This window comes from Salmo trutta, chromosome 25 (assembly GCF_901001165.1).
Source record: "Salmo trutta chromosome 25, fSalTru1.1, whole genome shotgun sequence".
Classification (NCBI taxonomy): Eukaryota; Metazoa; Chordata; class Actinopteri; order Salmoniformes; family Salmonidae; genus Salmo; species Salmo trutta.
In genome coordinates, this window is record NC_042981.1 from 29,080,474 (window position 1) to 29,094,424 (window position 13,951).

The 13,951-nt window shown below is 41.1% G+C and overlaps 1 protein-coding gene and 1 pseudogene across 1 annotated transcript; both read left to right on the forward strand.

Moving 5' to 3' along the window:
- The first annotated feature begins 4,106 nt into the window (after positions 1-4,106).
- LOC115162727 (rho-related GTP-binding protein RhoV-like) lies at positions 4,107-6,019 on the forward strand. The gene is made up of 4 exons (XM_029714189.1): positions 4,107-4,276; positions 4,598-4,786; positions 4,904-4,962; positions 5,081-6,019. Exons 1-4 carry the CDS (start codon positions 4,258-4,260, stop codon positions 5,525-5,527), a joined length of 714 nt encoding a protein of 237 aa, XP_029570049.1. The 5' UTR covers positions 4,107-4,257; the 3' UTR covers positions 5,528-6,019.
- A 3,803-nt stretch (positions 6,020-9,822) lies between these two features.
- LOC115162728 (zinc finger FYVE domain-containing protein 1-like) lies at positions 9,823-12,331 on the forward strand (annotated as a pseudogene).
- Positions 12,332-13,951: the final 1,620 nt, after the last annotated feature.

Here is a 13,951-nt window from a genome sequence, read left to right on the forward strand (position 1 = left end):
ATCTTGTAACAGGACAGTATGCACATCGAGTCATGTGAGCACCTTTCCAGTAAACTTTTAAACTGCATTCACAGGTCACCTAAAAGGTGAAATATGTAGGCCTGGTTTAATAACTGTGGGATATCTGTTTAAAGATGCACTCCGCCATTTCCTGGTTGCTATAAATCTAATAGTTCGCATAATTTCAGTTTATGTGACAAAACAAGCAAGTATAGTGCAGAGAATAATTGTACAATATAAAGCGCTGTGAAATATATTGTCCATAACCAAAAATATTGTATTTTTAGCTGTTTGAAGCTGGTGTACAAAACCGAAAGTAAAAATGAAATTTAAGAATGGGAAGCATAGAAATAGGGCACATAGAACAGATCTACCACTTCTTAGACTTGCTTTCAATGAGAATGACATCTATACCTTACATTTCTATGTGAATCTGGTCAGGTCACCCAAGGTTACATATTCCCGCTTTAAAGGTTGTTGTTGTTTTTATAGTTTGCTCTATTAGGACTTCAGCACTAGAGCACATAGGATGTTGACCATAGAAATGTAAACAAACCATCTGTCCCAACAAACCATCAGTATCATAGGTTGTAGCTAGATAGAGTAGGCCTAAAGCTCCATCTAGTTATCGCGTCGGGGACAACAGTTTTTGACAACTGTAGCATTTTAGCTAAGCCTAACCCTTACTCTTTTCCTAACCTTAACTTCATTCTCCTAACATGCCATGTTAATTATAATATCCTAACCTGCTACGCTAATTCTCCTAACCTGGTATGTAAACAAACCATCAGTCCTGAAAAACCATCAGTTCCTAACCTCCCTCTCCTAACCTGCTGTGCTAGTTCTCCTAACCTGCTACATCAGAGAGGAAGAGTTGAAGCGAGAGGCTCAACTCCACCCACAGTCTGCGATAAGCAGACCAAGTGGGATTGTTTGTATGGAGGTCTATGAGAGTGTCGATTTTGGTAAACACATTATGTTTTGGCTAATTTTCTACGTGAGGCTTATTTGATCGAACAGAGGTTTTATAATGCTTTGTAAACAACAGGTTTAGACAGTGAAATGCTTACTATGCTACAAATGTAGGCCTACAGATATAAGTGGATGCACGTGGCATTCCGGCAACGATTTTATATTAGTGATGGGCATTCCGAGTCTTTTTGGTGAGCCGGCACATTTGGATCTGTTCAGGTAAAAGAGACAACTCATTTGGCTCCCAATTGGCTTTTTGTTCAAAATGTTTAAAGATCGACCTAGAACCATGAAAAAAATCCACATCTCCAATGTAAAGCCCAAAAGGTAGCCTACAGTACCATTATGTCAGATTGTGAAACACGCCAAATTATTCGATGGCCTGCAAAAAAATTCTAATAATCGCACTGAACAATCAGCAAGGACCTGATTGACGCACTCTCGCTACTATTTGTTGTTTCTGCGGTGAGGCTTCACCCTCTTTAGATAATTATTTTGTAATTTATCTGCAGAAAAAAGTTGTTTTGAGCTAAAAAATCAGCACTAGCAGTATGCAAATCAGGGAGCCAAATGACGTCTCTTTCACCAATGTGATTCGGCTCCCGACATTCACCAAAAAGATGAGTTCAAAAAGAGCTGTTTCGTTCGCATCACTATTTTATATTGGAGTTTGGTCTGCTGTTTACACGCATATCTGACCTTTCATAGAATTGAATTCACCATTCATTTTCTGTATAGAGCCCCACAGTGGACGTGTCATAATACCCATAAAACCTAGCAGTCAAACAGGGAAATGGTTCCAATTGTTTTTCCACCATTCATGTTTCCCACAGGGAATTTTAGAAACACTTAAAATAAGGTCTGTTTCGTGAAGGTTTACACTGGTGTGACATTTTGATAAACATGTAAATCTCTCTCAGACAAGGTGACTTTTATCAATGTATTCGCATCTATTTACTCTCAAATTCGAAAATGTTAATTAGCGTCAAAGTAGACATCATGCAAAACTACAAATCCCAGCAGGCTCCTGCACATCATCTCTAGCTGACACCTTTGTTAACAGGCATTGTGTCAATTTATAACTTGCACAAGACAGTTCACAGAATTGTCCTTTTAAATAAATGTACCCAATTTATTAATTTCTACATTTAACTAACTTTAGATAGTTAATCCAGAGATTCTTAACTTTGCCTCGATACAGCACTCATCCAGATCATCATGGCATTTGTAGTTCTTTATGATAGCTACATTAGCAGCTAATTAGCATTTAATGTTTTGGGGGGGGAAATACAGACAAATATATTGATAAAAGTGACCTTTTCCTAGAGAGATATACAAGGTTATCAAAACGTCATGCCAGGGTAAACCTTCACGAAACACAGCCCTTATTTGAAGTGTTTCTAAAAATTCCCTATGGGACAAATTAACGGTGGAAAAACGATTGAAACCATTTCTTGTTTGACCACTAGGTTTTATGGGTATTATGACTCTTATTGTTGTACCACAGATAGAACAATGAGACAGATATTTCACTAGATGTCTAAATGTGATTTCCACTCACTACGGAAGCCCACTGGAGGGCAGTGGGAGAAGATGGAACGAGATTTTGGCTGACATTCTGTACATTTTCTCATCAATTAAACATTTCATCTCAATAGTTTTCTGTTCCCAAAACTAAAATCTGCTATGAACAGAGTGGACTAAGTTTGTAGACTTTACCCTTCGCAAAAGTTTTTAAAAATCGCGCGGTTTAGGAGTGCAAAGGCAAATTGCACTTCAGAGTATGCTTTTCCTAACGGAAATATGCAGATGTCTACTAGAACGCACCAATAGGATATCTCTAGCGTGCTTGGCTCTGCCCACCTCCTTGCTTGTTCTGCCCTCTATGACTCATTTGTTCCCATTTGAAACTCATTTTTTACATTTACATTTTAGTCATTTAGCAGACGCTCTTATCCAGAGCGACTTACAGTAGTCCAAGCTTTAGTCTATCTTGGTTTAGTTAGAAAACTCTTTGGTCGTACTCAAACATCGTTTTAAACTTTGTTTTACTATTGACAGTTACAGCTGATTTTGGGGATGTATATCGATTTTATATACTTAAATAGAAGTAATCAGATTTATTAGTTTCAGTCTCTGAATTCGATTTTATATACTTAAATAGAGGTAATCAGATTTATTAGTTTCAGTCTCTGAATTGTTTCATCAAACTTTTCGCCGCCAGCTCCTGATATTAGGGCATAGAAACTACAATCGGTCTCCTGAATTAGCCTAGTGATAGCCCACATGCGCATTACGTTCTAACTCTTTTCTCCTCTTTTCCATGGCTAAACAAGCTGGCTAGCTGAACTAAGCTAGTTTTCGTGCTTATTGTCAAACTTCATAAATACTGCACTCTCAACTTCAAACGCCTTCGTTACTTAAACAATAACGTAACCAATAAATTCGCTGGAAATAAACTTAAATTAAGTATTGTTTTGTTGAATAGTCATGACTGGTTCGAGGTATCTCGTAAGACAACGGTGGCGAAGGACATCACTGCGTCTTGACCGTAGGGTTAGCGTTCGGACGTTTCTGACTGGTCTTTGAACTGTGAGCCTCTCCCCGCTTCGTTCGATGGGATATGTAGTGATTTTGCCAACACAGCCAGATATGTACACAGTCTTGTACCCTTATTTTCTTTCCAACTGACTATCGTACTTGTTGATTAAATTTGACTTTATTAATTATGAGTAGTCCAGGAATGACACGAGAAAATAACAACTCTACAGATCGTATTGACTACAATGAATGGCTAAATTACTTCCGGACACTAAAGCTACTCCTCACCACTCTATTGGCTATAATGATCCCGCGTCCTCCCGCCTGTCTTCCGCCTTTGCAGACATGTATTTCCATTGTTAGAGCGGCAGTCGCTTATCTTATATAATATATCATCTTTGGCTACGTTCTTTCTCCTAACCTGCTATGTAAACAAACCATCAGTATCAGGTATTAATCGAATGTTATTGGTCACATTCCCATATTTATTTTAGAATACAAAATAACTCTCTCATTTGGTGATTTGATTTGTTCACCTGACCTTGCAACTAATTTACCATAATTTTGTTTTGCGATTATAATTGGTCCCTGAACCCATAGGCGATTTCTGAAATATATAAAAGCCTCCTTCATTTTTCTCTGTAAACTTCTAAAAATAGCCGAAACAATAAAGAAGCCCTCATCAGCTTCCACTGGCCACTAAGAGTTGCTAAATTACCTTTTCACTTAAGTTTTTCTCAACTCATGCACCTTGGTCGGAGAGGTAGGTATGTGAACGATTTGATTTAGGTAGCCTTTCGCGCTGAAATTCATACAGTATCCAGGCCATCGATCCACAATGGCCCATATTTTGGCATTTTGTCAAGTGTCCGATGGCCGCTGTAGGAGTGACTATGCAAATTCAAGCGTGTGAAAATAAGTTTGCGTTGAATTGAGGGCTGTAACTTGATTGGGCGGCATTGTTCGTTCAAACTGGAGGTGGCAAAGTATCCGCTACATTTGTTTCCACCATGTGCGCTTTGATGTAGGATGAAACAGTGGTTCTGTTGGATAAGAATTTAAACTTTTGCTGAAATTCCATCAGATAGTGAACGCAGTAGCGGAGATAAGATGATGCAGGCCCCTGATGATTTCCAAGAAAAGCACCATGAGCCAATCATTAGTTGTATGTTGGTTGGGGATGGCGCTGTGGGGAAAACCAGCATGATTATAAGTTACATCTCAAATGGATACCCAAACGAATACCGTCAGACGGCCTTTGACGTCTTCGCGGGTGAGTTTTTTTTGCATCCTTTAAATACTGTACCGTAACAATTTTCCTTTGGCAGTAATTTGGGCGAGTGAAAGAGGGTTCGAGAATGCATGTGGTGAAATGTGCTCTATTCTACAGGATTGGTTAGAGTAGATGGGATTCCAGTACAAATCCAGTTGATGGACACTGCAGGACAGGTAACTAGGCCAATACATGAGTAGGTCTACCAAATACATTATGGCAACACTAAATGTAGGCAACAGTGAATATATATTTATACCATGAATTAATCTGCCACTTCCTTATTTTCTGCAGGAGGAGTTTGATCATTTTCGCTCCATGTGTTACAATCAAATAGATGTCTTCATCCTTTGCTTCAGTGTTGTCAACCCTGTGTCTTTCCACAACATCACTTCAAAATGGATCCCACAGATCCGCACCTTCAATTCTGCTTCACCCATAGTTTTAGTGGGGACCCAGTCTGACCTCCGACATGATGTTAGCATCCTTATCCATCTGGACCAGCTGAGGGTCAAGCCAGTGGTGAACTCCCAGGCCAGGCGTCTGGCAGAGAAGATCAGAGCCCACGACTATGTGGAGTGTTCCGCACTGACCCAGAAGAACCTCAAAGAAGCATTTGACTCTGCTATCTTTGCTGCCATCAAGCACAAGGCCTGTGAGAAAGCAAAGAAGCTCAAACTATTTGATCGTGCAAAGACTTTTTCTAGTGGGGGGTGGAAGAAGTTCTTCTGCTTCATGTGATCTAATGGCATCACTACCTCAATACAGGACACAAAACTCTCTGGTGTTGAATACTAGGGGGTGGCAGTAGCAGTTGGATGGATTACTAAGGGTTAGTTATTCTGAACAAAAGTTGTCAGATATGTTGTGTTTATTGAAGCTCAAAAGCCAAAAGTACCCCAGCAACCTGTGATAGCCTTCCACCATTGTATGCGCTGTGGAAAGTCTTTCTTATTCACAGGATTCAGACAACATTGTATTGCAGTTGGTGTCACGGCCTATTTGCGACCTGACTATCACTTTTCTGGCGCAAACACTGCATAGTCAAGTATTTTGTTTGTAGGCTTTATAAAATGTGTATCTTCTAGCCATATGCTTCTTGTGGAAGCCGCATGTTTCAAACAATGTTTGCTTTGTCGTTTTATGTCACGTTTACTTTTCTCGTTACACATTTCACTTTGTGTTCATTTTTTTTGTTTATTTTAAGAAATTAGGAGTTTGTAAATGTAAAAATACGAAATCAAGAATGGTAGCCTAGTGGTTAGAGCGTTGGGCCAGTAACCAAAAGGTTGCTGGATCGAATCCCCGAGCTGACAAGGTAAAAATCTGTTGTTCTGCCCCTGAACAAGGCAGTTAACCCACTGTTCCCCGGGAGGCCGCTATTGTAAATAAGAATTTATTCTTAACTGACTTGCCTAGTTAAATAAAGGTTAAATAAAAAAATATAAAGATCATGTAGATCAGCTTAGGGCCCTCATTAGAGTAGTTGTAGAAAATTATATTCACTAATGCCTTGGACCTTATAGTCATTTACTGTTAACATGTGAGCTCCATTTTATGGTAAGGTCTATTGATCACTGAGGGAGGCCAACAGTCTGAGGTAAATCCTCAGAAAACGGAGGGAAAGACATAGCTGAGAATATTCTCACCACAGGGTTTTGTTACCCAGCTCAGACAAGGGACTACGGTCACCTGCTGAGGCTCCAATTTACAAGACAAAGCCTCTCCATTAAAGCTGTTCCCTTTGCCTTTGTAATATAGCAAATTGGTTTAAGCCTTGGAAAGAGGAAAGTCATAATAGATAAATAATCGATTGCAGAGTACTACGATGTGCACAGTTGTTGGGTATTAGAAACCTTGTGCGTATTCATTACGGAAACTGTTTAAGAACCAAACGAAACAGGGAGTGAACTACCTGAATTTGTCCAATAGAAACTTGTTTGCGTTTTACGTTTGGAGTAAACTGTTTCTGTTGCAAAACATTTTGCAACGGAATCGGTGTAATGATTACAGCCCTGGAAAAAAGTCCAAAGTGCTTTGCTTAAGACAGAACATCTTTTTTATTTGTATGATAAGTGGTAAAATGAATGTGCTATAAAGGAGCCAACAATTGAACTACTGAGTGATTATACTATATAGCCTGCATACAAGGCCTAATGAGTCTACTGGATAAAGTTGTGTGTTCCTGGGGATCGGCAGTGTCCGGTGCGAGAGGGGCAGGTTAGTGTTCGTTGCGAGAGGGGCAGGTTGAAGTGGTCATAGTGCAGAAGGTGTCCTATGCTGAGGCAGTGAAGAAATTTGAGGGGTCAAGGGTGAGGGATCCTGAAAGGATCTAAGTGAGTAGTAGATTTGTGCCAGCACAGAGGGGGATAGCCCAACGAGTGATACTGTATATGCTTCAGTAAGTTTGGTTTCTTAGCGTTTTATAGCAATGGTTATCAACTGTACCGCAGAAATGGAACATAAATAACATAGATGGTGTGGAGGTAGCTGCAGAGAAGTTTTGGGGTATATGTGATTTGACTTCAGAAGAGTTACAGGGTGTGTTGAGTAGGGGTGTCTCCTGTCCTCCCAGGCCGTTTGCATGGGCAGGAGGTGATAGGATCAAAGTAGTGGAATGAAGAAGTGGGTTTTTAATGAGTATAGGTGGCAGCTGCAGGTAAGTACCTGGGTGTAAGAGATTTTACTGCAGAAGTTATGTTTTGTGATTTTTATTTTTGTGAAATAGCGTGTGTGTGGTGCAAATTTGTATCCCCCTGCCTTTAAAAAAATGTTATATCAAATGTAAAGTGAATGAACACACTACCGCACAGTAGGTGGCGGCATGCATGAACAAAATGTGAGTGCCATTATACCAAAGAAGTAATGCGGCTGCCTGAAGTTGTAATTTCTCTGAATTTTGTATTTCCTCAGCCTGCTGTGTTGACGAGACGTCTCATATATCCAATCTCTGGAGCCTGTCAAACTAGATAAGTGCCTGCTATCCTAGCACACTGCTGAGATCTGGGGTATATTCATTATGCCTTGTAACTGAAACCATTTACTGCTTAAGAACCAAACGGATGCAAACAGAGAGAACGGAACGCAACTGGGAGGGACCTACCTGAATTTGTCCAATGCAAACTCTCGTTTTCGTTCTATAACATTTTCCGTTTGGAGTGAACTTTCTGTGGCAAAATATTTTGCAGCAGAATCGGCGTAATGAATACACCCTTGACGAACCTGTAACGTTTTCTGTTGGATCAATCAATCTGTCAATTCCTTAACATTGTCAAGGAGACCATTAACATGTATAGTGGGGTGAGTCCCTGCTTTCTCTCCTAGGTAGTAATTAGCATTCTGATAACAATGGTTTCCTCACTCACAAAGGCTTCTCTAGTAGAAAACATAATGTGGTGACTATAAACTCTATCTGCAAAAGGTAAAACAATTATTTTGGAATATTAGTTATCAGTAAATATATATTTGATTATGGGAGATACTCCCAACACTTTTGTTTCCCTTAGGCTGTGTTACGCACAAATACAAATGATTCTGTTGGAATTGACTTGGAATGAAGGAGTGGTAAAATCTAGTACGTTAATCATCTTAGAAATGTCTGTGCTGAAATTCACATTCCCAGGACAAACATATCAACTTGATTTAAAAATGATGATACCTCCATATGAGATGATACCGCCATATGAAAAAGAGAACACACACACCTTTTGGGGTTAATCATAGCCTACTTTATTTTGGAGGGGAACCACAGCTACTAAGGTTAAGAAATATGGCTACGTTTACACAGGCAGCCTGATTGTGATCCTTTTTTCCACATTGGTATTTTGACCAATCACAAAAGATCTCTTTCAGAGCTGATCTGATTGGTCAAAAGACCAATTTGTAAAGTGTGTGTGTATATATCAGAATTTGCATCATCTATTTGAAAGTGTATAATTCACTAAACTGTGCATGTGGGTTCGTGCTGCCAGAATTTCATTATGGATATGTTCAAACCCACTGACATGATCAATCCAGAGAGATCCTTGATGAAAACCTGCTCAGGACCTCAGACTGGGGCAACGGTTCACCTTCCAACAGAACAACGACCCTAAGCACACAGCCGAGACAACGCAGGAGTGGCTTAGGGACAAGTCTCTGAATGTCCTTGAGTGGCCCAGCCAGAGCCCGGACTTGAACCCGATCAAACATTTCTGGAGAGACCTGAAAATAGCTGTGCAGCAATGCTCCCCATCCAAGTTTGAGAGGATCTGCAGAGAAGAATGGGAGAAACTCCCCAAATACAGGTGTGTCAAGCTTGTAATGTCATACCCAAGACAACTTGAGGCTGTAATCGCTGGCAAAGGTGCTTCTGAGTAAAGGGTCTGAATACTTACGTAAATGTAATATGACATTTGTAAAAACCTGTTTTTGCTTTGTCATTATGGGGTATTGCGTGTAAAATTTTGTAATTTTTTTAATCCATTTTAGATTAAGGCTGTAACGTAACAATATGTGGACAAAGTGATGGGGGTCTGAATACTTTCCGAATGCTCTGTTGACCCATTTAGCATACCCACCATACCATGAGATGTCTATGTCTTCATCACTGGAAAAGAGAAACTGTTACATTTTATATAATTGAAATCTTACACTCAGGATGGTAAAAACAAAATTAGGGGTACCTTTTTAAATGTAGACTTATGTCAAACACCCTGTATTCAAGAGTATGCTGTCTCAGCTGGAGACGCATCTGGCGGCGGGCACAACACAAACAATTCAGATTATGTAAATTAGGGTCTAAACTACAACATATGAAAACCTTTTATTTGAAAAATACATTTTGGAAGAATTTATAGTATAGTTTGACAACCCTGATTGTAAGTTTTTAAATGATATCAAACCCAACCGTTTAATATTTTTAATTGATTAAGAAATTGATTTCTTATTCTATGGTTGGGTTTGCAAAATGGGTCAACTTTAAGCACCGCATTCTCCTGAATGTTTTGGTATTCAGGTCCAAAATGTCACTTTCTGACCACTTCTACCATGGGCAACTACAGTATGTATGGAAAGTTTCGTTCAAATCAAAAAGGGATGTGGCCAAAAAGTGATTGAATTAAAATGTAACGACCCGCTTGTGAAATGAAATCACCTCATCTGCCAACTCTACTCCCTGTTTTTAGATAAAGGATGAAGGTGCGTTTTGTGAAGATATTTAATTGCAAGCCCAACAAGCTGATCAAGGTGGTGTCTGTCTTCGGCAACACAGGAGAGGGCAAATCCTACACTCTGAACCACACTTTCTTCATGGGCAGTGAGGTGTTCAAGACCTCCCCCCACGCAGGAGTCCTGCACGGTGGGGGTGTGGGCGGCATTTGACCCCATCCACAAGGTGGTGGTCATCGATACAGAGGGCCTACTGGGTAACAGCTCCAACCAGGGCCACAGAACACGGCTCTTGCTCAAGGTGCTAGCTATCTCCGACATCATAATCTACCGCACCCACGCCGACTACCTCCATGACGACCTCTTCAAGTTCCTGGGCGACGGGTCGGACGCCTACCTGAAACATTTCACCAAGGAGGTGAAGGCCACTACTGCCCGCTGTGGACTGGACGTGCCTCTGTCCACCCTGGGTCCGGCCATCATCATCTTCCATGAGACCGTCCACACCAAGCTGCTGGGCTCAGGTCAGCGCTAAGAAATACTGTAATCAACACTAACCATAGTGTACACAAATCGAACATTGGTGTGGTTACTTTCTGCTCTCATCAGTCTCATTTTTATTTCTCCTTCTTTAACAGTGGAAACATTAGGGATACAGTAGATTCATCCACATTGTCATGAGTGTTGCTACAGAAGATCATATTACATGTAATTTGATAATTATGGGTGCAGAATCTCTACTCACCCCGCTGACCCTTTGACATGCTAAGACTAGTAATTGTCATTCCAACAGAGCTGTTTTGAAACGGTGTGACCAGTTAGTTAGCCAGTCAAGCAGTTTGAGTAATCTACTATCATTTTCCTTTCAAAGTATGTGGCTGTTAAACTGTACAAATTGATTTTATATCCATTTAATGTTTCCCTTTAGAGTAGAATTTGACTTATTTTTCTTAGAAATCATTTTTGGTGAGGCACCTTCCATCTCAGTTTTGATTGATCTAGAAAAGGTTGAAGACCCCTGATCAAAGTAATCTGAAGTGAAATGTCCTTTTATGAGTGGTTATATATCAACTCAAAGTTAAGTCTGTCTTCTCATCCTATTCCATTTTATCACCTTTTTGTTCTCTCATTCTGACAGGAAACTCATCGGAGTCTGTGGATTGGCTGCTGCTTGAGCGCTTCAGGAAGCTGGGCCGTTTCCCAGAGGTTTTCAGCTCCATCCGGTACCACGACACGCGTACCTGTAGCCCCCCAAAGGACTTTGGTGGCCTGCAGCACACCCTGGAGCAGCTGCTGGACAACAACTCCACCCGCTTCCCAGTCGTCATCTTCAAAGCCCTGCAGGTAGTAGACATTATAGCTCAGTCATCTGGCTGTAAACTGGTTTCAAACAGGCTCACATTTACATAAGGCAAACACTGAAACCATGACAGTCAAATAATGGGTGTCAAGCTGTGTTCAAGAATGGAATGTTTTAGCATTTCTGTCTACTGGAACATTTGATATTCATTAAAGGGGTCTTAAAATCAAGCACAAACAAAGTTACAAACGTTGCTATTCAATAGGTGACCGTTATTTTCACTTTCACACTGTTTGAACAATCTAATCAGGCTACATCAATGTAATTTCTGATCTGCTGTTCTTCTCTGTCTATGGCCTAAGTGAGCGCTTCAATGGGGAGATTTCTGATGAGCTCATAGCCCACAACTGCTTCTTCCCTGAGGAGTACTTCACCTGCTCCGGCCTCTGCCTTGTTTGTGGGTAAGTCCTCTGTTTCCTTCTCTTCAATTATTTAATTCTCTCCATCTCATGCCACTGACTATACGATGTACAAGTGACGTCATCCTACGTCATACTTCCGGGTCCTTCTACACTGTGTGCCTACTCTCTCTTCAGGCCTGGTGAAGGATGCTGCACGTCCTGCCTATTGAGTGCCTGACCACATCGTCTCCTGCCACATCTGCCATCGTGACTTCACTGCCAAGCTGTCTAAGCACCACTGTCGCGCCTGCGAGCAAGACGTGTGTTACGAATGCTCCCCAGAGCGTCGGCCGGTCCCCTTGCAGGGCTGGGACCACCATGTTAGTGCAAACTGCAACCAGAAACCTGACGACCTTTAATGGGACTGGCCCTCCTTCCTCAGAACACTGGACTGAACCACTCTTTCAAACCTCCACCTGCCCACTCATATACCTCCATTATTGAAATGGATCTGTCCTATGTCTGTGGCAAGGATGTTGTTAATAAATCTAGTTTTAGGGTTTCTGATGCCTTGTAAAAAGAATTATGTATAATAGTAACGTAATTTGACTATCGAATTACCTTTTCCACATTCACCCAAATCAGTACTTTTTTGTTGGATGATGGTAGTGAAATATTTTTCTACAATGGAATAAAATTAAATTTGTATCATGTAAACTGTTTGTTGAGAAACCTTTTTTTTTTTTTTTGTGTCAATTCTTGACACAAGGCATTGTTTCACTGATGTACAGTTAGGGAAAAAAGTATTTGATCCCCTGCTGAGTTTGTTCGTTTGCCCACTGACAAAGAAATGATCAGTCTATAATTTTAATGGTAGGTTAATTAGAACAGTGAGAGACAGAATAACAAAAAAATCCTGAAAAACGCATGGCAAAAATGTTATAAATTGATTTGCATTTTAATGAGAGAAATGAGTATTTGACCCCCTCTCAATCAAATTTTTCAGGCTCCCAGGTGTCTTTTATACAGGTAATGAGCTGAGATTAGGAGCACACTCTTAAAGGGAGTGCTCCTAATCTCAGTTTGTTACCTGTATAAAAGACACCTGTCCACAGAATAAATCAATCAATCAGATTCCAAACTCTCCACCATGGCCAAGACCAAAGAGCTCTCCAAGGATGTCAGGGACAAGATTGTAGACCTATACACGCCTGGAATGGGCTACAAGACCATCGCCAAGCAGCTTGGTGAGAGGGTGACAACAGTTGGTGCGATTATTCGCAAATGGAAGAAACACAAAAGAACTGTCAATCTCCCTCGGCCTGGGGCTCCATGCAAGATCTCACCTCGTGGAGTTGCAATGATCATGAGAATGGTGAGGAATCAGCCCAGAACTACACAGGAGGATCTTGTCAATGATCTCAAGGCAGCTGGGACCACAGTCACCAAGAAAACAATTGGTAACACACTACGCCGTGAAAGACTGAAATCCTGCAGCACCCGCCAGATCCCCCTGCTCAAGAAAGCACATATACATGCCCGTCTGAAGTTTGCCAATGAACATCTGAATGATTCAGAGGACAACTGGGTGAAAGTGTTGTGGTCAGATGAGACCAAAATGGAGCTCTTTGGCATCAACTCAACTCGCTGTGTTTGGAGGAGGAGGAATGCTGCCTATGACCCCAAGAACACCATCCCCACCGTCAAACATGGAGGTGGAAACATTATGCTTTGGGGGTGTTTTTCTACTAAGGGGACAGGACAACTTCACCGCATCAAAGGGACGATGGACGGGGCCATGTACCGTCAAATCTTGGGTGAGAACCTCCTTCCCTCAGCCAGGGCATTGAAAATGGGTCGTGGATGGGTATTCCAGCATGGCAATGACCCAAAACACACGGCCAAGGCAACAAAGGAGTGGCTCAAGAAGAAGCACATTAAGGTCCTGGAGTGGCCTAGCCAGTCTCCAGACCTTAATCCCATAGAAAGTATGTGGAGGGAGCTGAAGGTTTGACTTGCCAAACGTCAGCCTCGAAACCTTAATGACTTGGAGAAGATCTGCAAAGAGGAGTGGGACAAAATCCCTCCTGAGATGTGTGCAAACCTGGTGGCCAACTACAAGAAACGTCTGACCTCTGTGATTGCCAACAAGGGTTTTGCCCCCAAGTACTAAGTCATGTTTTGCAGAGGGGTCAAATACTTATTTCCCTCATTAAAATGCAAATCAATTTATAACATTTTTGACATGCTTTTTTCTGGATTTTTTTGTTGTTATTCTGTCTCTCACTGTTCAAATAAACCTACCATTAAAATTAT